A 27,678-nucleotide genomic window follows, 5' to 3' on the forward strand; every position below is an offset into this window, starting at 1 on the left:
GGGGAAAACTTTATACACCAAACAAAGGTTCCCTAAGTGTTCTAGCCATTTTTCTGAACATCTTCTAAAATTCTAAAACATATAAAAAATTCTAGACTCCCTAAAAAGAACTTAGGACCTTAAAAAAATAAACCCTAAGGCCAAAGAAAATTAATGTTTGAAAATTCGCCCGCCCGACCGCCTAGGCCAAAATTTCAAAAATCAACTAGGCACTAATAAGGCGAGGTGATAAAGCGTCTTGCATCTAGGTGCCCGCCTAGGGGGGCGGCATGGCACCACCTAGGCGCTCTAGTCTAGGCGCCCGCCTCACGACAAGTTGCAAAAGGGCGGAAAATGGGTCACAGCGAGGTCAAAAAATTGAAAATTTTCCCCCATAAAATTTGGAAAAATGTGTTTTCGGGGGTATTCTAAAAAACCATGGCTTTTAGGGTGAGAAAAACTCCCCAAAAATCACTCTTTTGAGATTTATGGAAAGATCGATAATTTTTTGTTTTTTTCGATTTTTTTCCAAAAGAAAGGCAATAGTTTTTGGGTGGATTTAAAGCTTGTAGTAGTTGATTTTGAGGACTTTGAGCGACCTAATAGACGAGGTTTATACCGACATCGATTTGATTTTGATATTTTTAAAATATTATCAGATTTGAAAGATGGTTTTGATTTATTTTGCTACAATATATTATGTTGTGATGGATGTGTTTTTCTTTTACTTTCTTTTTTTTTCTTTTACAATATGTTTACATGTTTGTAAGTAAAAGATTGATTTATTTTGTCATTAATTGATTTTTTTCACATTTGGTCGATGAAATTGAGCATATGTCGTATTCTTTTATGAATAGTTGATTCATTTTTGTACAATGTGTCATGTTTTGATATTATATTATTTTTGTTTTACTTTATTTGATAAATAATTGACATGTATTTATGTGATATCTTAATGAGTTAAGTTTTATGTGAAAGTGAAACTAAGATCTGATATACTCATTTAAGTCTTATTGTAAAGTAATATTCAGTCATACCTCATACTGTTTTGAAACTAACATCTTAATTATATATGTTTTTCTTAAATTCTTAATTATATGATATCTTAATGAGTAAAGTCCTATTGTACAACAAACATAGTAAGCTATATATTAAATTCTTATGAGAATGGTCGCTACCCGTCCCTGTTCCTGGGCGCCAAGGCGGGCTCCTGGCCGCCTAGCCCCCAATATGCCTAGGTAGCCGAATCCGCATTTTTTAACACTGTAAAAAGATGAATCCTTTGAAACTAAACAAATATTAAAAATATGCATAGCTTTGCCCTCCATCACTTTCCTATCTTCATTTTTCACAAAGTTTCTAAGTTCTTTTTTGTTAAGAAAAAACACATGAGACAAATAATCAATAATTCCATCATCAAGAACAAGTGAGAAAGTGATATGAGCGAATCAAGAAATGTGGACCTTCAATCTTATTTCAATTTAGAGTAGGGGAAATGAATCACGATAGCATTCAATGCTTCTTGCCCAAATAACCAGTTTCATGATTGTTTCTTGGCAATAGAGTCACACATTACTACTTGCACTAGAAAAACATTACTCCTTGAGACTCGCAAACAAAACATAGAGCAGAAGAAATGAACCTAAATGTTAATGCTATATTTGATAGTGAAGATCTTGGGTAATCTAATAATTTATGTTCCCTTTTCTTCAGAGTATTTAGTTTTAAATGGTACATAGCTCTTTTCATATTACATTTAGGCATTAGAAGGAAATAGCAAAAGTTCGTGGAAAATCCATATAGACAAGTGATCATTGGCGTTCTACAAATAGAACACCGAACTTCTATCATATCAGCCATGCTATAAGTGGCATATTTGTGAACATAAACCTTGAAACCCAATCTAAATGGAAATTAAATTAGCCAAGTCTATTTCACATCTTATAATTTTGATGAAAAGCAAGTTACTTTAACTTTTTGTAACAAGAAGGCAACACTAGTTTCATAAATAAGTGATAGTCTTGAATGAAGGATCAGATACTATCACATTCCCTATGACGCTACGCACTATGTAGAGGTGAAAATATCTGAATAACCAAGAATAAATGAAAAATAACTTTAGCAAAATTAATTTGGAGTCAAGCCAATATGCAAGTTAGAAACCAGCCATATTAGTTTTTGGTATGCAAGATCTCAATCAATGGATTAGGATTTTCATACATCAGTAATATAACAGATCTTCATCACATCGGAGGTGGAAAAATTACAAACACTAAACCAAACAGACAATAAAGGTGTTAGAAAGAAATCATAAGTCAAGATTCAAAAAGCAGAACAAAATTCAAGAAGGAAATGATGTTGCAAAGTTTCAATTCCCCCAATGATGTCTCATCATGTAAACAAGCAAATCATTCTAATAGACACACATATAAAGAAATCTGTAATGCTTCAGCACACAAATCCTTAGATTGTCATTTTTACCAATGGTCTCAATTGTTCGTGGTAAAGTTTACCTTGACTGTTAGAAGATCAAGCAAAGCTCTAATAAGCCATGGGATTGATCTAGATCCCAGAAGTTTAAGTATAGCAAATATGTGAGGTAGTCCAAAAAACTTGCTGTATAGCTGCGCAAAACTATGGTATGCAACATTCAACTCCTGCAAGAAAAGGACACCAAAATAACAATCAGATTTGTAACTAATAGCATGCGAATGAAGCAACAAATAGCTAATAGAATTTTTACGAAGGGCAAGGAAGAAACCTACACTAACTAAACCAATCTGTTTCCTAACACAAGCCTAAAACATTAAGTAGGAACATGTGACATTGACACAATCATTGGATCAAGTACATGGCATTTGCCTAAGGAAAAAAAAAGCAATAAAAAACTCGTTAACATTCACGAACACAAAGGATACAACCTTGACAAATCACAACTAATTTGATGCACTGTACTACAAAAAAGTAAGAGAAAGCAATCAATAAACAACAGAACACCACCATTAAAAGTGAGCATTGACTCGATGGATCAACTAAGGGAGATGTAGAATATCTTGGAGAGGTCTCTATACCAATCTAAAACTAAATATCTTATTAAATGGAAATCATACTAAGGCGAGCATAAATTTTCCAAATCAAAAGAAAATAAATTGAAGCAGGAAATCTAGTTGAATCATTTAAATCAGCCTTTTATATTTACAAACAGAAACAGAAATATCCATGATTTTGGCATCTATGCAACTAACAGGCAAATCTATACCAAGATAGTGATTAGAGGAAGATCTCTCTCATAGCAATATAATCAAGGATAGATTGAAGGAAGGATGTCAGAAAGAATGATAGGAAAGAACACTTTTAGACTAATATTTTGTTTTGTGATGAAGGATATTCAAGAAGCTTTGATCTTACACTGTCATAGTTCTAAAAGGCTTCCCGACATGCCTGGGAAATATAGCACTTCGCTCAACAAGGAACTCACGAGGTTTAGCTCTAAGAAGTCTCGTTTCAATAAGTCAAGAGTATGCTTGACATAAATAAATTGTAACACGTAGCTAGGAATGTGGCATTTCATCAAGTATATCAACAGTTAAAGTTCTACAATATCAAATCCCTTCTTGAGGGTTGTTTCATTCTTTAATACAAGTTGAAAAACAAGCCTCCAACAAAAAAAGTGGAAAAACAAGACTCACTCGATTACTACTTGTTGTGCTCACCCCTTCGACAACAACAAATCCAGCACTCTAAACCAACTTGTCAGTCACTAACAACTGATTCCAAGAAATCCAAATACACAAGAACAATACACTAATAAATTTGAAAAAATAAATAACCAAAGAAGCAATAGCAGGAAAATCTAAACCACAATTACTGATGTTGTAAAATTGATAGAGATTAGTAAAATCAGCAAACTTTCAGGCCAAGAGCAAGCAACAAATAGAAGTAGTCTAGAGTTGCATCTTCAAACCCCAACTAAGGCTTCCAAATGCCTAAGCTTTCTCTCTTTTTTTTCAATTTGAAAAGTCACATGAATGGCTGTCCCTAGCCCCATGCAGCTCTTATATATTATTACTTAATGCTTAAAGACATTAAGTGTCCATATAACAAAAAAAATGCCCAAAGTCCTAATTTAAGTGACTTTTAAAATAAATGACGCTTACTATAAATAAAATGCCTAGAAAGCCCCCAACTGGCACAGAAAATAAACCCAATTAAAACTAACAGAAAAATAACCCAAATAACCTAAAAATAACTAGAAAATCATCCCAAGCAATGCTTGTTCTTTTAGTTCTTCTTGGTAGCCCTCCTAGGGTTCACATCCTCCAAATATACAGGGGAGTTAGGAGGAATCTATTGCTTCCATAGGAGAAACTCGTCATTTTGTCCACTTGATTCACTTTGTGCATAATCATTCTCCACGGGTTGAGGAGAACTAACCCTCGAGTTAGAGCCTTCATCCAGCCCAAGATACTTGAACAAATCAGCAAAGTTGAAGACATCCAGAGCCTCGATATGTGAAGGCAAAGGGACCTTGTAAGCGTTGCTGCACATCTTCTTCAAATATTACCGCAGTCTCTATATGTGAAGGCAATGCAACCTTGTAAGCTTTGCTGCGCATCTTCTTGAAAATCTTAAACGGGTATGCCTAGCAGCCATTCAATTTGTTGTATTTGCCAGGTAGATGCCTTTCCTTTCTGTACACCATCACCCAATCTCCCGCCTTAAACTCCTTTAAACAACGATGTTTGTTAGGAACTTTTCATATTTCTCTGTATTGGCCTCTAACTTAGCATTCACCTACTCATGGACTTCGCTCATCTCCACAAACAACTCCTCAACAGTAGCATGACCCACACCATTACTCTAAATAGGAAACAAGTACAAATGGGTAGGGTTCTTCCCATATACCACCTCAGTTGGATTCTTACAAGTAGGCCTACTACTAGCACTGTTATAGGTAAGCTCAACTTAAGGCCGTGCTAGATTCCATTGTTTCTTCTTTTCCCTCACAATACTTGTGAGAAGATTACTAAGAGTATGGTTTACCACTTCAATCAGCCCATCTACTTTAGGTGATAGGCATTACTGAAAAGTAATCGTGTACCTAATTTCTTCCACAAAGTGCCCTAAAAATGGCTGAGAAGTTTACCCCGAGTACGCATGAGGCATCGAGAGTTCACGGCAGTTTCTCAATGAGGTGTAAGGGTCACCTTCTAGTCAGGATTTTATAGGTTAGCTTCAAGTTTAGCTGCAATCGGCTCAGGCTTGGAGAACCCGAGTACTTATTGAGTATTCGCCCTGTATGAAATGGTTAAGACTTATGAGACATAAGTCCATATCCTGACACGAGACCATTACATGGCATGTGCATTTTCATTTCGTACGGGAAGCCACTCTTCCAAATGCATTATCCAAGTTTGGAAGAGCCAGTGCACATGTGCTTTGAGAGGACACATGTAATTGAGTTGGATCATGTCCCATAGGGGTACACCTGTAATCCATTGAGAGCCGAATGATCGGAAGTTCTGACTCAACGGGAAGCCACTCTTCCAAATGCATTATCCGAGTTTGGAAGAGCCAGTGCACATGTGCTTTGAGAGGACACCTGTAACTGAGTTGGATCATGTCCCATAGGGGTACACCTGTAATCCATTGAGAGCCGAATGATCGGAAGTTCTGACTCAACGGCTCTGATATGACCAATTATGTGTCCCTGCTTTAGACTATGGAACATAGGTCTATTGGGTCGATCTGAGACTCGGTGGAACATCATTCGGGACTAGCCCAATGGGGTACCCCGATACCTATAGTTAATAGCTTGAGATCTCACGATACCTTTTGTCCAATTTTATAATGATGAGAAAAACCTAATAATTGCTTAAAAATACTTTAAATATTTATTATGAATTTTAGAGAATTTTTCGGAATTTTATTTGCTAAAAAAATAAGAGTTTTCATATTGTTTGGCTCAAATTCCACTTTGGTCTTGACCTGGTAGTGCCATGTGGCGTCCAAGTGGCCATAGGGCTGCCACATGGCACCCCGCACCTCACTCTAGGATCACCGCCCAGCTGGGCACTGATCCCTAGGCGGGGGACTAGATTGGCATTTAGTTGCTTGTTTAATAAGGGGTTGTGTTTTGGTGTCTTGTTATATATTGCTATATTTTTTTTATATAATGTTATAAATTAAGGTCCCCTTTTTATCACATGTCTTAATTAACTCACACATGGGTCATGCATGGCATGTGTGAAGTTTAATTAATTAATTTATTTGATATTAAAGAGAAAATGCATTTTCAAATTTGAGTTGAAAAATATCTTCACACACATGTGCGAAGGGGACATTATCTTTAAACTGATTAGTTTGAAATTTTAGATCTACAAAGTGATTGGCTTTGATAATGAAGAATATCTCCACATGTGTGAGCTTTGCCAATTACTTCTTTCCCCTTTAGCTTTTGTGATTATCTACTCTACCACATTATTAAAAAAACTAAGGGTATTTTTGTAAGGTCATATTGGATATAATTGGATTAAAAACATGGGCTAAGAACAAAATAGTAAAGTGGCATAACTTAGGGTTAAGGTAAGCGACAATGGTGTGAAATCCCATCCCTTCATCCTAGTGGTTGGATGGGGATGGGTGGCTAGGTACATTAACCTCTCATGTGCCTTTGGATTAGTGCATCAAGGGTGTTGATTGAATCCAAAGTTACACCCATGTTATAAAAGCACAGCATGAGATCTCAAACCCTAACAATCTCAACTCTTGAACCATTTTGAAAAATTGTTGCTTCTCACCTCCTTCTAAGGTTTTGTGAGAGAAAATTGAAGAGAGAGAGCTTTTAGAGTTCCATTAATAGTGATCTTGATGGTGGTCCTCCTTTCTTATGCTTAAATCCATAGTGTACATTTATCAAGGTAAACTCCATTGAATTTTCTTTTCTCAAAAGATCATATTATTGGCATCTATAGTTGCTGGAGTTTTGAATTTAGAAAAGTTTCATTGATCTTAGAATCCTCGTTTGATCATCTTTTTCATCATGCTTATACATAGTGTGGTCCTTCATGAGTTATAGCCTATATGCATGAGAATCCTTGATCATGCATAGTATCCATTAATTACTTTGTTTCAAACGCATCAAATAATTTAGTCTTAGAGTGTCACTCCATTTTCAGAACTTTTTCATCACGTTTTTTACCTATGGGGGTTCATAATCTTTCCATACAAGACTGTTTTGGTGGTCCGAGGAACCATCGTGTGTTATTTGGCCATAACTCTCTTGTTCTATATCCGATTCGATTCAAACCTTTTGCATTCCGTTTTGGATGATAATGCTTGTGTGTTGAGATCTTAAGAAGTGATTTTAAGGTGTGCAACTTCTTTCTATTTGGATTAGACACTCTTGTGAGAATGAACCACCTTTGTACAATCCCAAAGGACAAAATTAAGTCCTTATAGGGCTCGATTGCGTGGCCCCAGCACAAGGGGTCCGAAACATGGCTTCCCTATTTTAATTTGGTATTCTAATTCCCTATTTAGTTGATTTTATCTTTATAATTTGTTTAGATTAGTTGCATGATGTATTTAAGCTTTGGGACATAGTTTATGTAATTTATGCTATGAAAGTGTAATTGATAAGCTAGTCAAAGTGTAATTGATAAGCTAGTCTTGCTTTATATGTAATTGCCCCATAAAGGGTTGGTATTTGAGTTTATTTACAGTGGTTATACAAGGCTAGAAATGGTTGTAATTGTTATGTAAAAAGATTGTAACTTATTCACTTAGCTTGGTTTTTAGCAAGTGGATTGTTGAAGGTGTTCGTTTTGCCCTGTTTTTCGGCTTGAAAATTTTCTCTAATCTTTGTAACCACTTTCAATTGGTATCAAAGCTAGGCTCATTTACAGCCTCTTTTAGGGTCTTTAGAGGGATTATAGAGTGCCAAATAAGAACCCATGGTAGCCCGTTCAAGAGAGAGTGAGAGCCGGTCACTAATATGATAAGGTGACACAAAAGACGATGTTTGTGGTTACGATCTCTCCCTCATGGGAGACCTTTGTGGCCAATTTGATAGCCAAAGATGCACCTACAACAGTGGAGGAGATTGCATTTTTCAAAGAAGGGGAAAAGCAAAGAAGGATGGCATTGGATGGACCATCTTCCATGGTCCATATAGTAAAATCTCACCAACCCTCATCTTCTTCTACTCCCTTACTCATTATTCCTATCTCTTCTTCTCTTCCTAACTCTTCTATGGTAAATACATGTAATGTGAGAGTGAATAGGAGTGGTAATGCTAAGAACAAAAACAGAAAGGGAAAAGGCAAATGGAAAGGGAAGGGGAAGCAAAAGGGAAAATCCTACTCTCCTTATCCCTTTAGCCCTTACCCTCCTAAAACCCATGCGTTCCCACCAAACCACGCTAGCCCCATGCCTTTTAGGCCTAAACCACCACCCACACCCATGATGATAGGTGGGAGGTTGGTTTGACCCTCAAGCCAAGATTATTCGAACGTACAATGCTTTAGATGCAAGAAATACGGGCATACTCAAAAGTTTTGTAGACATCCTTCGTCTCCACAAAACCCTCATTTTGCTCTTAAGCCCAATACCGGTAAGCCTCAAGCTAATACCGGTGGAGGACTAAGGAAAGAGAGAGTTTGCATGGTACATGAGACTTTGATTGCCAATGAGGAGGTAGATGTGTGGGCTCTTGACTCGGGGGCTACTATCTATGTGACAAATTCTATGAAGGGCTTTAGAAGGTTTTATGATGTCAAACCCGGTACCCATAATCTTTATATGGGTGGAAATCAAATGAAAAGGGTCTTAGGAAAAGGGGACTATGTGTTAGAGCTCACTAATGGTGAGACGCTCAGGCTCAAGGACACCCTCTATGCACCCGGGATGAGGAAGAAGCTCATCTCGGTTTTCAAGATGAGTAAAGTCGGGTTTGTGCTCTTGTTTAAGGAGGAAAAGGTCTATGTGCATGATAGCTCTATTAATGGAGACTTTGTTTTTGTAGCCCACTTGGTTCAAGGGCTTTATGAAATCAAAATGAAAAAGGAGTTTGCTTAAATGGGTGATGATTTACAAAATTTTACTATATGGCATTTAAGGTTAGGTCACATTAATCCATCGAGAATGCATATTATGATGAAAGAAGCATTGCTTGATAAAATGAATATCGATTCTCAAAATAGATGCAAGGCTTGCCTTAAAGGAAAGATGGTAAAGAAGTCCCACCAAAAGGTCGAAAGGGTCTTTAGTCTTCTAGAACTAATCCACTCGGATGTGTGGACTATGAGTGTGCCTACCATGGGGCACATGAGGTATTTCATAACCTTCATTGATGACCATTCCCGTTTTGATCACACCTATCTCATGAGAAACAAAAGTGAGGCCATAACCAAATTCCAACAATATAAAGTGGAAGTTGAAAACCAACTAAGTCGAACCATCAAAAACCTTAGATCAGATAGGGGTGGGGAATACACCTTCCAAGCCTTTCAAGATCTGTGTCCAATATGGGATTGTCCACCAAACCACCATGCCTTACTCACCCGAACAAAATGGGGTTGCCGAGAGAAGGAATAGGACCCTAGTTGAGATGGTGCGAAGTATGATGAGTACCGCTAATCTTAGATTAGAGTTTTGGGGGGAGGCGATTCTAACCGCCACATATGTCCTTAATCGGACTTCCACCAAAGCAATTTAATTAACTCCTTACCAACTCTTTATGGGCCGACCTCCCTCAATAAAACACCTCAAGGTTTGGGAATGCTCAGCCCATGTTCTCATACCATTCCCAAATAGGTCTAAACTTGATTCTAAAACCATAAAATATAATTTCATAGGATACCCATGTCAGGGGAAGGGTTTTAGGTTTTATAACCTTGTGAATCATAATGTGATTGAAAGCCTTGATGCCCATTTCCTTGAAGATAAATTCCTTGAGAGAGAATCAACCCAAAAGAGAGTAGACTTCCATGAGCTTCAGTCTAACAAAGAAATTGAAACCATCCCACTTAGGCGAAGTGAGAGAATAAAGAGACCACCTACCTTTTTCACTTACCTTGGGGAGGACTATAAGAGGATTAGTGAAGAACCCGATGATAAACCTTATTCTTTCCTACATGCTATGTCTTGTCCGGATAATAAGTTATAGAAAGAAGCCATGCAAGATGAGATAAATTCAATCATAAAGAACCATATATGGAAGTTAGTCCGATTACCACCTAACCTTAGATCCATTGGATGTAAGTGGATATTCAAAAAGAAACTTAACTCCGAAGGGCGTATTGAAAAATACAAGGCAAGAGTAGCAAAAGGTTTTACTCAAAAGGAAGGGGTAGATTATTTTGACACCTACTCACCTGTTGCCAAAATGCCTTCAATTAGGATGATCACATCCATAATAGCCTACCTTGACCAGAATTGCATCAAATGGATGTGAAAACCGCCTTTTTAAATGGTGACCTAGAAGAGGATATATACATGAACCAACCCGAGGGTTTTTGTTGTGAAAGGAAAGGAAAAGTTTGTGTACAAACTTAACAAATCATTTTATGGTCTCAAACAAGCTTCAAAAAGATGGTTGTTCAAAAACAAGCTTCAAAAAGATGGTCTCAAACAAGCTTCAACAAGCTTCAAAAAGAAACTTAACTCCGAAGGGCGTATTGAAAAATACAAGGCAAGAGTAGCAAAAGGTTTTACTCAAAAGGAAGGGGTAGATTATTTTGACACCTACTCACCTGTTGCCAAAATGCCTTCAATTAGGATGATCACATCCATAATAGCCTACCTTGACCAGAATTGCATCAAATGGATGTGAAAACCGCCTTTTTAAATGGTGACCTAGAAGAGGATATATACATGAACCAACCCGAGGGTTTTTGTTGTGAAAGGAAAGGAAAAGTTTGTGTACAAACTTAACAAATCATTTTATGGTCTCAAACAAGCTTCAAAAAGATGGTTCCTCAAGTTCCACCAAACCCTGATTAGATATGGATTCAAACCAAATGAAGTTGACCATTGTGTATACCATAAGATCAATGGGACTGGCATTACTTTCATAACTTTATATGTGGATGACATTCTAATAGCTAGTAGCACCCTATACCATATAAGGGACACAAAGGCAATGCTATAAAGTAATTTTGATATGAAAGATATGGGTGAGGCTACATATGTGTTAGGGATTCATATTATAAGAGATAGAGCAGCCTGCACTATTCAACTATCTTAATCTACATATTGCAAGAAAGATCTTGAGAGATTTGGTATGAGTGAATCTAAGCCTATAAATACACCTGTGGAAAGGAGAGGAAAATTAAATGTCAATATGAAACCACACAATGATTTTGAGAGAAATGAGATGGAAAGGATCTCGTATCGGATTGCCGTAGGATCACTAATATATTTAACCATGGGAACTAGACCCGATCTAGCTTTTGTTCAAAGCTTGATTGGTCGATTCCAAAGTGATCCTGGATTAGAACATTGGAAAGCCGTTAAAAGAATCATGAGGTATTTGAAAGGAACATTTGATTATGGATTAACCTATAGCAATGCGAGTGAGCTTAAAGTTTTGGGATACACGTACTCTGACTATCAAGGAGACCCGGATGACTCGAGATCCACTTCGGGTTATCTATTTCTTTATGGGGGTGGTGCCATTTCTTGACACACCAAGAAGCAAGACACTGTAGCCCTATCTACCATGGAAGCCGGGTATATGGCTTTAAGTTCTGCAACTTTAAAAGCCATTTGGATTAAGAAGTTCTTGAATCATCTTCACTTCAACCCTCTAAAACATGGAACTATTAGAATCATGTGTGACAATAAAGCTGCAATAGCAGTGGAAGTTGGACCAAGGTTCCACAGCAAGTCAATGTACATTAAAGTTCAATATCATAGAGTAAGAGAAGAGATAGCAACTGGTGAAGTCGAAGCTGGTTACATTCCATTTGAGGCTATGCATGCAGATCCATTAACCAAAGGCTTGGGGGCAAATGATTTTATGAGGCATGTGCATGTGATGGGTTTAAGGAGGTTGACATAGTTGTTATTACTTTGTCTATTGCTTATGAATGATAAATTCATGGATAAGTATGCATGTTTTGATTTATTGTAAACGATAATGAGAGAGAGAGATATACGAATTCAGGCCTCAAAAACCCAAGTGGGAGAATGTTGGAAATATGGCCTATAAAAGCTTAAATTTCAGTAGTCTCTCCTTCAGTGGGAGCGATTGAGAGATTGAAATCTTGGCGTTTTGCGAAATGGAGCCCAGATTCTTTTACCCCGAGTACGCATGAGGCATCGAGAGTTTACGTGTTGAGAAAGCAATTTTTCAAAGAGGTGTGAGGGTCATCTCTTAGTCAGGATTTTATAGGTTAGCCTCATGTTTAGCTGCAATCGACCAGGGCTTGGAGAATCCAAATGAGAAAAATAGAACCCGAGTACTTATTGAGTGTTCGCCCTGTATGGAATGGTCAAGACTTATGGGACACAAGTTTGTATTCTGACACGAGACCATTGCATTGCATGTGCATTTTCATTTCGTACGAGAAGCCACTCTTCCAAATGCATTATTCGAGTTTGGAAGAGTCAGTGCACATGTGCTTTGAGAAGACCCCCTACAATTGAGTTGGATCATGTCCCACATAGGTACACCTGTAATCCATTCAGAGCCGAATGATCGGAAGTTCTGGCTCAACGGCTTTGATATGGCCAATTATGTGTCCCTGCTTTAGATTGTAGAACATAGGTCAATTGGGTCGATATGAGACTCGACAGAACATCATTCGGGACTAGCCCAATGGAGTACTCTAATACCTATAGTTATTAGCCTGAGATCTTACTATACCTTTTCTCCGATTTTATAATGAGAAAAACCTAATAATTGCTCAAAAATACTTTAAATATTTATTGTGAATTTTAGAGAATCTTTCAGAATTTTATTCGCTAAAAAAATAAGGGTTTTCATATTGTTTGGCTCAAATTCTACTTTAGTCCTGACCTGAAAGTGCCATGTGGCGTCCGAGTGGCCATAGGGCGCATTGATCCCTAGGCAGGGGGACTAGATTGGCATTTGGTTGCTTGTTTAAAAAGGGGTAGTGTTTTGGTGTCTTGTTATATATTGTTATATTTTGTTATATAATGTTATAAAATTAAGGCCCCCAATGTATCATACGTCTTAATTAACTCACACATGGATCATGCATGGCATGTGTGAAGTTTAATTAATTTATTTATTTGATATTAAAGAGAAAATACATTTTCAAATTTGAGTTGAAAAATATCTTCACACACTGTGAAGGGGACATTATCTTTAAATTGATTAGTTTGAAATTTTAGATCTACAAAGTGATTGGCTTTGATAAAAAAGAATATATCCACATGTGTGAGCTTTGCCAATTAATTCTTTGCCCTTTAGCCTTTGTGATTATCTACTCTAATACATTATTAAAAAAACTAAGGGTATTTTTGTAATGCCATATTGGATACAATTGGAACAAAAACATGGGCCAAAGACAAAATGGTAAAGTGGCATAACTTAGGGTTCGGGTCAGTGATAATGGTGTGAAATCCCATCCCTTCATCCTAGTGGTTAGATGGGGATGGGTAGTTAAGTACATTCGCCTCTCAAGTGCCTTTGGATTAGTGCATCGAGGGTGTTGATTGAATCCAAAGTTACACCCATGTTATAAAAACACATCATGAGATCTCAAACCCTAACAATCTCAACTCTTAAACCATTTTGAAAAATTGTTGCTCCCCTACTTCTTCTAAAGTTTTGTGAGAGAAAATTGAAGTGAGAGAGCTTTTAGAGTTCCATTAATAGTGATCTTGATGGTGGTCCTCCTTTCTTATGCTTAAGTCTACAGTGTACATTTATCAAGGTAAACTCCATTGAATTTTCTTTTCTCATAAGATCATATCATTGGCATCTATAGTTGCTGGAGTTTTGAATTTAGAAAAGTTTCATTGATCTTAGAATCCCCATTTGATTATCTTTTTCATCATTTTTATTCATAGTGTGGTCCTTCATGAGTTATAGCCTATATACATGAGAATCCATGATCATACATAGTATCCATTAATTACTTTGTTTCAAACCCATCAAATAATTTAGTCTCAGAGTGTCACTCCATTTCAGAACTTTTTCATCGCGTTTTTACCTATGGAGGTTCATAATCTTCCGTACAAGACAGTTTTGGGGACCACCATGTGTAGTTTGGCCATAACTCTCTTGTTCTTTATCCGATTCGATTCAAACTTTTTGCATTCCATTTTGGATGATAATGCCAGTGTATTGAGATCTTAAGAAGTGATTTTAAAGTGTGTAATTTCTTCCCATTTGGACTAGACACTCTTGTGAGATTAAACCACTTTTGTACTATCCGAAAGGACAAAATTAAGTCCTTATAAGGCCTGATTGCGTGGCCCCAGCACAAGGGGTCCGAAACATGGCTTCCCTATTTTAATTTGGGATTCTAATTCCCTGTTTAGTTGATTTTATTCTTTATAATTTTGTTTAGAGTAGTTGCATGATGTATTTAAGCTTTGGGACATAGTTTATGTAATTTGTGTTATGAAAGTGTAATTCATAAGAGTCTTACTTTATATGTAATTGCCCCATAAGGGGTTAGTATTTGAGTTTATTTACAGTGGTTATACAAGGCTAGAAATGGTTGTAATTGTTATGTAAAAAAATTGTAACTTATTCACTTAGCTTGGTTTTAGCAAGTGGCTTGTTGAAGGTGTCCATTTTGCCTTGTTTTTTGGCTTGCAAATTGGCTCTAGTCTTTGTGTCCTTTTTCACAAACTTGAATAAAGAAATCTCCACGAACTCCATCATGTCACTGAACCCATATTTCCTAAAATCATCAGCATAGAGTTCCTTCATAAACTCAAACCAGTAATAGTAGCTACCATGGTAGTCAACAAAGCCAATCTTCTACTCAAAGCATCTACCACTCTGTTTCAATCGTCTGCCTTATGTTGAATGCCTGAAGTAAACTCCTGCAAATAGGTTACTCATCGAGCATTTCATTCAGTTGGTTTATTTTGCCTAGTAATATATTATAGCACTTCACGATCCGAGAACAAAAAACAATCCTTATGAATTAGATAATGGCAGTAACTTAAACAGGAATAACAACATAAAACTCCACACCATATGTAGGATATCTCTGCCGGGTGTCATCTAACTTGTCACTGAAGAAGGAAGTAAGATGCCCCCTTGACTTAATACTGCACCAATTCCGACATGCGAAGCATCACAGTCTAGCTCGATGATATTACCAATGTCCGAAAGAGCCAACACAGGCACCTCAATCATCCTTTTCTTCACCAATTGGAAAATCTTCTCGGCCTCATCAGTCCATACAATATGTACTAGGTATTATGTACTTATTGTGATATTTTACTCCCCCTTATTTCGACAATATGTAATAGGTGCTTTGCTAGAAATGAATGACCTAATAAACCTCCAATAAAAAGTAGCCAACCCATGAAAACTGCAAACATCATGCATTCTAGTAGTAACCCAATCCCGGATGACAGCTACTTTCTTTTGGTCAACTTTAATGCCCTTAGCCAAGACAACATAACCAAGAAAACTTAAGTTGTTTGTCATGAAATCAAACTTTTAAGATTCAAATACAACTGCTGTCCCTCTAACAAGTCAAGCACCAACCACAATTACTCCATATCCACCTGCCTGCCAATGTTGTCTCCTAGAATATCATCAAAGTAGACCACCAAGAACTATCAATACAATGCTTAAACACCTGATTCATCCCCCTCATAAAAGTATTGGGAGCATTGGAGAGGCTAAATGGCATCATCTACCACTCATAAAGGCTCTCTTGTGTTTTGAATGCCATCTTCCATTCATCTCATGGCTGAATACGGATCTGATGGTACCGAGTTCTCAAATCTATCTTTGATAACACAAACGCACCAGCCAACATATCGAACATATCATCAAGGTGTGAAATTAGGTAAGCAGTAGATCGTGATCTTGTTAATAGCCATGTTGTCCACACACATGCACCAAGTCCCATCCTTTTTAGGTGTCAATCAATCCGGGATAGCGCATGGACTCATGCTTTGTCGAATGAACCCGTTCTACAGAAGCTCTATGACCTGTCTCTGCAATCCTTCATCATCCTTTGGGCTCATTCTATATGTGGCCTTGTTCCGTAGGCTAGACCCAGGAATGAGGTCGTTGTGATATTAAATGTCCCTCATGGGTGGAAACCACTTAGGAAGCTCATTCGGCATGAAATCACGATAATCCATCACCAATGACTCTAACTGTGGTGCAATCGAACTAACAGGTTGCTCATACACTCGGACCATTGCGTACAACATCATGTACTCCTCCAACCCCTCCATAAACTCCACCAAGGAAAGAAGGTTAGTACACCCCTCATCTTATTTGGAGGTACTTTCCTTCTTAAATGGACCTAAAGCCACCTTATCATGTCTTTAATAAAGGAATAAGTGTGTTAAACCATTAGGTATGGTGCGCCGTTCATACTGCCATGGTCTGCCCAATAATAAATTGCATGCATCCCTAGGTACTACATCGGCTCATATCTCATCTTTGAATTGCTTTCCAATAGAAAAAACAATGTTTAGAAAGAAAAAAAAGGTGACATCAATTTCCCATCTTTCCTTCTTGCATCAAAGAGGGATCCTCACATTGAAGACTTGGAGGTCATCTTTTTCTTTTTCTTCTTATATTTAGACACAGCATATGGGTTTATGAGTGCGTTTGTGAGGGGTAAGAGAGAGAGGCCTCACATCGACCACTTGGAGGCGTCTTGTTTTTCTTCATCTTCTTATATGTAGAGAGAGTATAAGGGCCCATGAGTGAGAGAAAGACCTTAACCATTGGTATAGACCTTTAACTATATTTTGTTTTTAAGGAGCGTACATCTTTTTTTTTAAGGGGTGGTAATAGGCAGGCTCCTTGGCCCACCTAGGCACCCGTCTTGAGCCTGCCTAGGCAACCGCATAGGCACCTGCCTAGGAATGTCTTCCTAGGCCCATATTATTCATTTTTTTTCCCGACAGCCTAGAACCCTAGGTTGAACAATGCAGTTATTTACCAAGAGATAAGATACGCGATTCACAAGAATATTATAAGTGAAAGAGAACATATAAGAAAAATATGCAAAGACTCATATCCTAATAAGTTGCTCAAAGTATGACATTAAAAGAAATTATAAAAATATGCGCATAACCTATAACTTGAAAACGATAAGTACAATGTGTTGCTCGTATATATGCTTCAGACAACTGAGATTCAACATAGTGCAGTTAATAATGCCAAGAACCCAGTAAAATCATGATGAAAAGAAAGAAACATGTATGGAGAGCTTCTTACTTGAGAACCACAATAGAAACTAGGCTTTCCCTGAGGGACAGATGACTTTTGAATGGGTTGGTGGAGCATTTTTGGGGAACGAACAAACCGCTGAGTTGTATTACAAAGAATAAAATTGGGCAAGAGGTCATTCTGCATCTCTGTGAACACCTAACAGGGAACAACATCAGAGATTAGATGTTGTAATGGAAACTTTCAACTGATCATGCTTTATGAGATGCAAAGAATGGATGCACGCATATTTTCTGTTCTCAAGTCATGATAAAATGACAAAATGAACTAAGAAATTTTAAGGAAACGTAAAAATGCATGGCTTTTTATTACAGCAAGGTTACATGCATAAACTACCAATACTCTTTTCCTATAAAAGATTAAAGCACACGAAGAAGAATACTATTACCAAACACACACAAAATATAGAACATGTGAAAAGGATGGAAAGATGTCTTGGCTGGGCAACAAGGAAAAGATTAAAAATTTATCAATTGGTAATCTTCTAAGAGGAATAGTGATGGAAGTAATATGAGACATTCTTTATGACTGTGCCAGTGGGAAAGAGGCTTGGAATAGGTACAGCGCTGTTCAAATATATGTGCATCTCAAAACTGCCAGAAGAAATCCTCAATACATACATAACGAGAAACTGAACACGCCACATGCTTTAATACCTGACACTAGAACAAAAATAAACTCAATTTTCTAAAGATATTGCTGGCAACAGTACACATATATCTACAAGGTATGTTATGGAGAGGCAAGTTGATTTCTTCCTACAAATAGCATGGGCTGAAGGGCTCTGCTGCCTTTGCTATGCTATCCCAAAATTAAGGTGACTTCCGAAATAGAAAAGAAATTCAAAGGGGGCTAACAACTCTTCCAAACTTGAGCAATGCTAACTACAAAAAAGTTTTGGTAAACAAGAAGGCATTACAATGCCAAATTAGAACTTCTTAACCTCTCCATTGGAGCTTCCGAAACTAGGGGATTACTTTTTGACCCCCAAGAGATGAAGTTGATGCAAACAGGAAGAAATGATGAAATTATGTTTGTCAACTGGAAACATAGAACATCAAATAAGGATAGTCTACAACTGGTTATTCCACAGACAAGCACTTTATCTGAATGGAAATATCAAGTTGGGCATTGCTGCTAGTGTTGTCCCACTGCTTTAGTGAAGCCGATGCCACTTTTGTTTTTTGTATCCTGTACTTTTGAGTTTTGCGTCCTTTTGCTCTATGCTCTTCCTATTCCCCTGCACCTTTCGTTCTTTCTCTTTTACCCTGAACTTTGAGTTTTGTGCCCTTTTGCTCTATGCTTTATCTTTCTATACCCCTATACTTTTCGTTCTCTCTTTTTCCCTCACTTTCCTTTTCTCTCTCTCTTTTTTCCTACACTTTCTTTCCTACACCCCTGCGAAGGGCCTTTTCCCTCTACCTCTCTCGTCCACCTCTCTCGTGTCCTCTCTCGCTAATCCCCATAATCTGTTCCTCTCTTCTTGCTCCTTCCCCCTTTCTACCTCTAAATCCGTCTCCCTTCTTCTCCTCCCCCTCTCCTTGCTGCCCCCTCCCCTGGGTAGCCTACAGGTTATGGACTTCTTTTGTCGTTTTTGGGGTGAGCACCAGGTTTGTGGGCTGCCTCCCTGAGTGTGTTGCGCATCCAGCCTCCGGGTGGCCATACATCTCATTTTTCTTATTTCTTCTAGTACCGAGCACTCTATATGTGAGTGGCCACACCATTTTTCTATTTTTTTCTTTTTCTTTCCCCATTCTTTTTGTATAAGGCTACACTACATGGGCTGCCTCAAACTCATGAGTCGTGAGACTATTGTACATTTTATATACATATATGTACATATAAACTCTAGCATGGCCAGTCTCAAGACCAGAGAAAGGACAAGGGTTGTGTTAGGTTGGCAACCGGCATAAAACTTTTGCCTCATCTATTTCATGAATCATGATCCAATGTTATATGTGCATGCCAGGGCATACCCTGTACGCGATGTGTTGTATCAGAACCCAAGTGTAGTGAGAAATGTGTAAGGGTTAGCTAGGGCGCTCCTTGGAAGCGATGCGCAGCAACAATTGATGGAAAGTAGACTTAGGTTGTCCAGGTACAATGTCAACCCAGAACAACACCGGTTAGGAGTGGTAATTTGGTTCAAGTTGAAGGCTTCAAAGGGGCAAGGGAAAAGCCCAAAGGGACACTAATGGAAGTAGTAAGAAGAACTATGATGACCTATGGTCCGACGGAGGGTGGCCTTTGATAAAGCGGAAAGACATAACAAGCTTTGTGTGATCAACCCCAAATAGTTGCGATAATGCTCGGATGACAATGATGATGATATATAAGGTGAATTCTTCAAAAAAAAATCAAGTTGGACTTTAAAAAACAAAAGCAAGTATGTATCTGTACTCAAAGACGCACATCGAGTCCAAATTTCCAAAACAAGCAGTTTTCCAAAAAATATATATCAGTTCCAGTGGCAATTTACCAAAAAGTTAGGAACAATTCAGATTGGATACCACACTAAATGTAGTATACTTTTTTGCACTACATTTAGTCTCCATAGTTTTGTTTCTATGATGGATGGTGGAGATGAGCTGTCCTCAGCTTGAGCAGAAGGTGGAAAATGAACAAACTTCAACACCATCCAACATTGAGCACGGTCTGGTGAAGACCAACATGTAGTTCACAAACAGCTTGCTCCATATAGTATGTTATGACTTTCACTTTCAGGATGGGGTTTTTTAAGGAACAAAAACTGCACAAACTGATAAATTAATAATTATGAATTTCTAGTTGTTAAAGAAAATTGAGAGACAGCTCAAACCTGAGAAGCCAATCGACCAGAAAATGAAGCAAGGGAAACATTTTCTTGCATCTCCATCAATATTGGTGTGAATGGGTCTATAGTGAGATATTCAGAAAGAAGGCGATGAGTGAGTCGTAAAACATCTAGGAGTTGTTGCAGTTCCTATAAAAAATCATGAAGTGAGTATCCAATTGAAATATGAGATAAAAATTGTCAAGAAGAAAATTAGACATAATTTTCTTACCACCACAGCACAAATATCTTGTGAATCGAAGCGATCAAATAGGAATGCAATGTTCTTTCGAAATGCTTTATTCATCCGTTGCGCAATTAAACTTCTCAAATCGACACTTCTTCCCAATAGCTACACACAAATGATTCCCTAGAATTAGAAAAAAAGACTTGACCATCTAGATTATAATCAACTAAATAACATAAAACTTTCAATCAAAATTTCTAGACAATAACAGCATTCTAAGCAGCTGATGCCCATGCGAATAAAAATTATTACATAAACACTACAAAACAAATGGGCATGTAATTTACATAATTGTTAGCCTTTCCCTAAGTCCCACAAAACTACTTAAATTAAATATTCTTGAGAAGTCTATTAACAATCTCTTTCCACGACTGATTTAAAGAAGTGAAGAAAATATGGTTACATGGCCACAACAGATGTAGCAAGATAAAATAAAATAGAATTAACTCAACTTGTAAAAATCCAAAATGTATTTGCCGCTAAGATATATTTAGTTTGTGCATTTGTTAATTAGTTTAAGGGTAGTCTTGTCATATTAGTGTAAGGGTACTTATGTACAGCAACCCAGAATTAACTCAACCTATAAAAATCCAAAATGTATTTGCCGCTAAGATGTATTTTAGTTTGTGTATTTGTTAATTAGTTTAAAGGTAGTCTTGCCATATTAGTGTAAGGGTACTTATGTACAGCAACCCAGCCATCTATTATATGGGATTAATCCCTAATTCTAATCAAGGAGAATTCTCCCCAAATTTTCATGAATCTAAGGAGGTATTAGAGGTAGGCTTGAATCAGAAATCTGAAACTGACAGAATTGTTGTGCAATTAAGTCCACCACAACAAAAACCAGTAAGTACTCTGCGGGAAACTAATATTTGACTTTGAATGAAAAATTTGACGGCGCTTACTATTCAAAACATTAGATTTGCGAGCAACTGTACTGTCGCATTACTAAACTGAAACTGCAGTGATCAGTGTAGCAAAACTATTGCAATCACTGTAGTGGAGAATCTTTGATGCAGAACAACAAGCCTCCCATTTTTTATTTTTCCTTATTAAATTTTAGGGTTGTAATTTTGGAATTTTCCAGGGTTTTTAAGTTTCTTTCAGGGATCCTAAGGTTTTTTATATTTTTATGATTTTTGAATTGTTTAGAAAAATAGTCAAAGTGCTTAAGGAATATTTTATTTGCAGTCAAGATCATTTTGGTTAAAAGTAACTTACATTAGGATTTTGGGCCATTTTATTAATTGTATGGACACTTAATGTCTTTGAACATTAAATAATAATATCGAAGAGGAGCATGCCACAGACAGCCATTCACGGGACTTTCCATTGAAAAAGACTGAAAGATTAGGCTATTAACCTAGGATACTTTGACCCAATCCAAATCCTATATAAATTGAAATATAATCAAATTTAAACATTATCTAGATCTCCCATTTAAATTTGAAACACAACAGAACTTAAACATTATCTAGATCTCCCATAAGGATAGGAAACCAAATCTAATTTAAATTAGATTTCCTACATTAACTAAATCAAATTTAAAACTTGAACCAAATCAAATAGCAAAACCATGGGGCGTGCCTCCCCTTTTGCTAATTATGTGGCATGCCAATATTTTATAATTCAAAATAATATGTTTGGCCTGAAAGTTTCCCGATTTTACTGTTCTCCATCAATTTTCCTACACCAATTTGGTATTTGAGCTCAAGTTTCTTCAACAGCAAGATCATGAAACTACAGCCAAGTTTAGGGCTTGCTGATTTTGGGCCAAGGTTTGCTGATTTCAGCCAAATATTCCTGATTTCAGCTTGCTGTTTGCCAAACTCAGCCTACATCTTGCTGATTTCAACGAGGTTTCGTTATTCACTGCCTAGAGTTTACGGTTTCGAGAACCATGGCAGCGAGAAGGCATCACAAAGGGGGATACCTGCTTCGTGCTCCCAGAGATGAAGAGAGTATCAATTAGCAATTGGCACCGCAGTTCGCGAGTATCAATCGTGGGTAAAACGGTGAACTTTCGGCCCAAGAAGATCTTGAGTATAACTCTTCCCACCGTCGCACTCGGAGTGTGGAGCCAAGTGTAAGGATAGCAACAGAAGGCCTAGATGTGGAGTTCATCACTCAAGGATGTTATGAAGGTAAATACACCTGATTTTGATAATAAGCCTCAACATGGGGAATTTGGTTAAACACCATAGAGAGGGTTTTTAATTATGAATAAGTTCCTAAAATAAAAGGGAATTTCTTCCCCAAACCCTTAATGATCGTCATGATCTCATGGGTGATCCAATCTTTGATGAGGAACCTTTGGATAGAGTTAGTGATCTTGTGTTTGATAGTGATCCAATCTTTGATGATTCGGTGGGTGATATATGTGTAGAACAACAAGATGAAGAACTCCAAGGAGAATCAATAGGTGAGGTTACTAGTTCGAGCAACGAATCAATAGGTGAATTTGGGAATCAGAGTAACACAATGGAAGTGTGGTCGACTCATAAGCTACAAATTGTGGCCCTTGATTCATAAAGTAACGAAGTGGATATCAAAAAAGCCTCTAAAGGATGGAAAATAAGCCTGGAGTTTTCTATGCAATTTTCAATGCGAGTTTAAGGATATTTGAATCTGATAAATTTATATCGATTCCTCAATATACATATCACAATTAATTTCTTGAGGATTTCTTCTTATGACAAATAATCTATGAGCCAACAAACAAGATGAAGGTTGAAGAAGGTGGTTTTGATGCTGATGTCATCTCAACACAATTTAAAACTCAATGAAGAGTTTTTTCCAACCAGAGGAGATTGATGAAAGACAAGATGCCTCTATTTTCTTAATTTATCTTATTAAATTTTAGGGTGGTATTTTTGGAAATTTTAGGATTTTTTAGGGTTTTTAAGTTTTTTATAGGTATTCTAGGGTTTTTTGTTTTTTCTATTTTTAGAATTTTAAGAGTTGTTTAATAATGTAGTCAAAGTGATTATGGAATATTTTGTTTTTAGCCAAGCCATTTATTTTAAAAGTCATTTAAGTTAGGACTTTTGAGTCATTTTATGTATTGTTTGGACACTTAATGTCTTTGAACATTAAATAATAATATTTAAGAGGTGTGCAGATCTAGGAAGAGCAATTCACGCAACTTTTCAGTTTGAAAAAGAGAGACCGTAAGCCTTTTGGAGTCCTAGTTGTGCTTAAAGAACCCTGGGCTTCTTCTATTTACAGCTTATGCTTGGCTTGAAAGTTTGCTGATTTTACTGTTCTCTATCAACTTTCCTACATCACTATTAGTATTATAGGAACTAGCGTAGTTGTCACAGTAGTCTAGGAATAGCCCTATTATAGCGATCGATACCTTAGTCTGTAAAATTGTCCATAGGGTTCCATATAATCATTCTAAAGTCTTGATTTGTTTTAAGGATTTTCTTTTCTAGTTCTCCAAATTTATCCACATACATATCGGGGATTTTCAAAGCCACGTCAAGGCAGTTTCAAGTGTGTATGTGTTCTTAAGAGTTTAGTGGATTTTCTCAAACCGGCTATTGTAGATCAATATTTCAGCATTTTGGGGTTTCGTTCAAAACTGTACCGGCATCATGGGTTTCATTTGGGAATATATTTTGTGAAAAAAAATGTGAGAAAATCCATAGACAGCCTTGCTCACCCTTGTCTTAATCTCCAATTCAAGTTCGACTCCAATCTGGTCTATATATTCTCATAATAAACTCAGTATATTGCCTCAGAATTCAGTACAAAATCTGCTTGAACGAGATACTGTTGCTAGAAACTCAGTCACTTGCTGATTCACCATGGATGTTATAAACTTGATACAAGTTTTTCTTCAGCAAATGCAGCCCGCTTGGGGAGCATTACACCCAGTTCCTCCTCAAGTTCTAGTATCAAGAGTCCTTCAAAAGTAAACCACTTTCAGACTTAGGTCATAGCAGCTTCTTTGGTAATGTCTCAGGAATCTCGTTCTGAGACGGCATCTCAGCAGGTTCCTCAAGCACTTCCAGGCACCCTTTGTTAAGTGTACCTAGTGGATTATCCATTCTTCTCAGTAAACCAAGTTCCTGACTCTGCCAAAACCAGTCACATGATTGGGAATGGAAGCAGGATCAAATCCCTGACCAGGATCAGGTTGTGAGATCGAAACAATCATGAAGATCCCTAGGATAAGGATCGAGATCTGTATACCTTGAGATGAAGGGATCCAGGTCCCAATGTGACAGGGAGCATGATCCAAAGTTTTCAGGATCGAACTATAAAGTACACGGGATAGAGATCCGTCCGGCTTAAACTTGAGGCCCCCAAGAGCACTTAACTAGGGTACTCTAGCTCAGGAATAAAATCCATTCCACAACTTGACTGAATTTTCTGATTTTAAAGTATCATTAAATGCAAAAATTCCCATCTTTAAAAAACTTTTTAATTTTTTTGTTAATCCTATGATTATGTTTCATAACTTTATATACTAATTAATTAAGCAATAGGCAAACAGCAACCAAACGAGGATTCAGACCTCAGGTTTTAAAACTTATCACAAGGTATGTAAAAATATAACAATCAAACGTCTTTAGATAGATTGTAGGTCATAAAAACCTCCATAGTAGGGAATCTGTGCCAAATTGTCATTAACTCATAGCTTAAAAAACAATGTCGACAGCTCAAATGTGTTGGTGATCCACGGTCCCATTGTAAAAGGATCTCGAAATGTGTTGGTAATCCTCAGTCTCATTGTAAAAGAATCTAGATTCCATGTTGGTGAAGGCTCGATTCCATTTACTCATGGAACCTTGATTTTCTTGGGGTTTTGGGCCATTTAAGGGCTTTATGGGAGCATGTAAAATTATAAGTACAGTGATATGATGACCCTAGTGGGAGTAGGGACTGATGGGGCATGTTTTGTGATGGCATGAATCACCCGAGTTTGATGGGCTATGTCCAGGATGGAGTCAGGAAATGTTGTAGCTGTGGGCATAAGGCACAACTATGGAGGGCTTGTAGCGTTAGCCATTAATGAGGTAGGATAGATGCCCATGGTGGTTTATTAGGGACAGGAGTTCCTACCCCTTGTGAGCAGCAGGCAAGCCTAAGAGAGCAAGGGTCAAATTCTTATCATTATCATCGAACAGCATGTATAAATGATAGCCATATTTGGGAAGCGATACCTAGGGGTGTAACACATGCATATGCAGAAGAGAGGACCCCATGCACCATTGCGATAGTGTGCGTATGTCCAGAGGGACATGACTTGTCCTCAGGTGGGGCGGGTAATCCACATACTAGAACCATGTAATCTTTTGGCCAAACTTTGGACCGATCATGAGCCCTTGTGATGCACTGTGGGTCAACGGTTCCATTGGGATAGTTTGAGAAGATGACTATAGTTCACAGTTGCCAGAATAGATGGAGTGCCTCAGTTAATTCACATATTTCTTAACCAGATGGATCCAATTCCAACTTGATTATATTTAAGGGAACTATTTTCCATAACCCCTAAAATTGGGGTTGATTTCACAGCATCACCTCCTTTTTCTTAAATATCTAGCGGCATAAAAAATTCTCAAAACATTTTTTCCACCCTCTTATCTAAATTTCCAACTTTTTTCAAGTCCAAGCCCTTGCAATTGCCCTGTACAAAAAACCTTCAACCCATATTCCTATTCTTTTCCCTTTTCCTCTTTTAAATTCTCTCACGCCCTCATCTCTTTCTTTCTCTACACCCAACCTCTCTCAAGCACACCTCTCTCTCTCTCTCACTCTCTCTCTCTCTCTTGCAGGCCCACTTCCCCTCTCTCTCTACACCCACATTAGCCCTCCACATGAGAAATAGCATATGCGGTGATGCATGAATTAGACATCTCTCTCTACGCGCATTGTTTCCATTAAATCACCAATGATATTGCAGCACCCATTTAAAACTATGTTGAAGCACTCTATTTCCAATGGGAAAAATGACCTGTTGAGTAAATTAACTCTTCTGCTTCCTTCACATTCATGTGCTTGCAAAGACCACTAAGAAGAGTATGAAACAGTAGAATCTGCACTGATTTTGAATTTCCCCGTTGTGTGGAAGGTTTTTGTCACCTTTTGAACATCATTTGCAGCAGCATACCTTTACCCAATTCAAAACTACTCAGAGCACAATACAAAAAAAGGATGGAACAAAACCAAAGGAAAAGCTCATATGAATTGGGGATCCTAAAAGTGCAAGCTTTCGTTGATAAAATCAAATAAACTAATATTACAAGCTCAAGTTCTTAAAACGTCAACCAGAATAATAGGTGGAACTGAACCATCAAAGCATAAGTCATATGGGCTATGGTTTGTAAATGCAAGAAAGGAGCTTTTTGCTACCTTAATAATAGTCAAACATAAATTCTGGTGGAAAATCTCATGTAAAACAAACTATTGAAAAAATAAAACATTTTCCGTGACCCAATTGTTTCAAGGCCAGAGAGAGAGAAAGACATGGGTACCTCCTTTTGAATGAAATTACAAAACTGCTCCATTCCAAACATAATTTTTAAAAGAGATGCCAAATTGCTGAAAATTTGGAAATATTCAATGGAAATATGAAAGTTACATTATAACATCCATTTATGAACTTAGAGACCCTCTTCCACTGGAAATATCCGTTGCCATTAACCAAAAGCGCTCTCTCTCTCTAATGGCACCCAAACCTCAGGCAAAACAACCTTATTGCCCCTAGTCTCTAACCAATCCCTGTAAAACCCAGCAAAAACCTTGGTGTTCTCATCAAGAGCATAATTGAAAACCCTCTCCAATTCTTGCAACTTCCTACCTGGTTCTTGCTAACCGAGTAATGAGTGTGGGAGAGAAAGTCAGGGGCAGAGAGTGTGTGGGGAAGAGAGAGAGAAAGCAAGGGGAAGAGGGCGTGTGAGAGAGAGAGATGAGGGTGTGAGTGGTGCACAAAGAGAGAGTGATATAGAGAAAATGTGAGGAAGCAATAAAATTAGCAAGGAACAAGCCAAACACAAGCACAAATTGAAGAAACTTATGGTTTCTTCTCCACACCCAAGCTCGGGTTCCAAATGCATAAGCTTTTCTCTCTTTCAACTTATGAAAATCAAGTGCATTGATGCCCTCAAGGCCCCACACACCTCTTATACATTATAATTTAATGTTCCAAATACAAAAAGGATCCAAACAAATAATACATTGACTCACATATCCTAATTTAAACTTCAA

The 27,678-nt window shown here is 37.5% G+C and overlaps 1 protein-coding gene across 5 annotated transcripts in view; it reads right to left on the reverse strand.

Moving 5' to 3' along the window:
* PIR121 (transcription activator) overlaps positions 1 to 27,678 on the reverse strand; it is a 106,278-nt gene that overhangs the window by 31,271 nt on the left and 47,329 nt on the right. For 4 of the 5 annotated variants that reach the window (XM_088871276.1, XM_006854187.4, XM_088871275.1 and 1 more), the window contains exons 22-25: positions 20,443 to 20,562; positions 20,217 to 20,360; positions 17,387 to 17,536; positions 2,493 to 2,636 (exon numbers count right to left, since the gene is read on the reverse strand). In XM_088871276.1, the coding sequence (XP_088727402.1) occupies positions 2,493 to 2,636; positions 17,387 to 17,536; positions 20,217 to 20,360; positions 20,443 to 20,562 (558 nt within the window). Of the gene's footprint in view, positions 1 to 2,492; positions 2,637 to 17,386; positions 17,537 to 20,216; positions 20,361 to 20,442; positions 20,563 to 26,401; positions 26,582 to 27,678 lie in introns of those variants that run through there. The other variant, XM_088871277.1, reaches the window with a different exon arrangement.

Source organism: Amborella trichopoda, chromosome 7, assembly GCF_054954075.1.
Source record: "Amborella trichopoda isolate Santa Cruz 75 chromosome 7, AtrichopodaSantaCruz75HAP2 v2.0, whole genome shotgun sequence".
NCBI classification, from domain to species: Eukaryota; Viridiplantae; Streptophyta; class Magnoliopsida; order Amborellales; family Amborellaceae; genus Amborella; species Amborella trichopoda.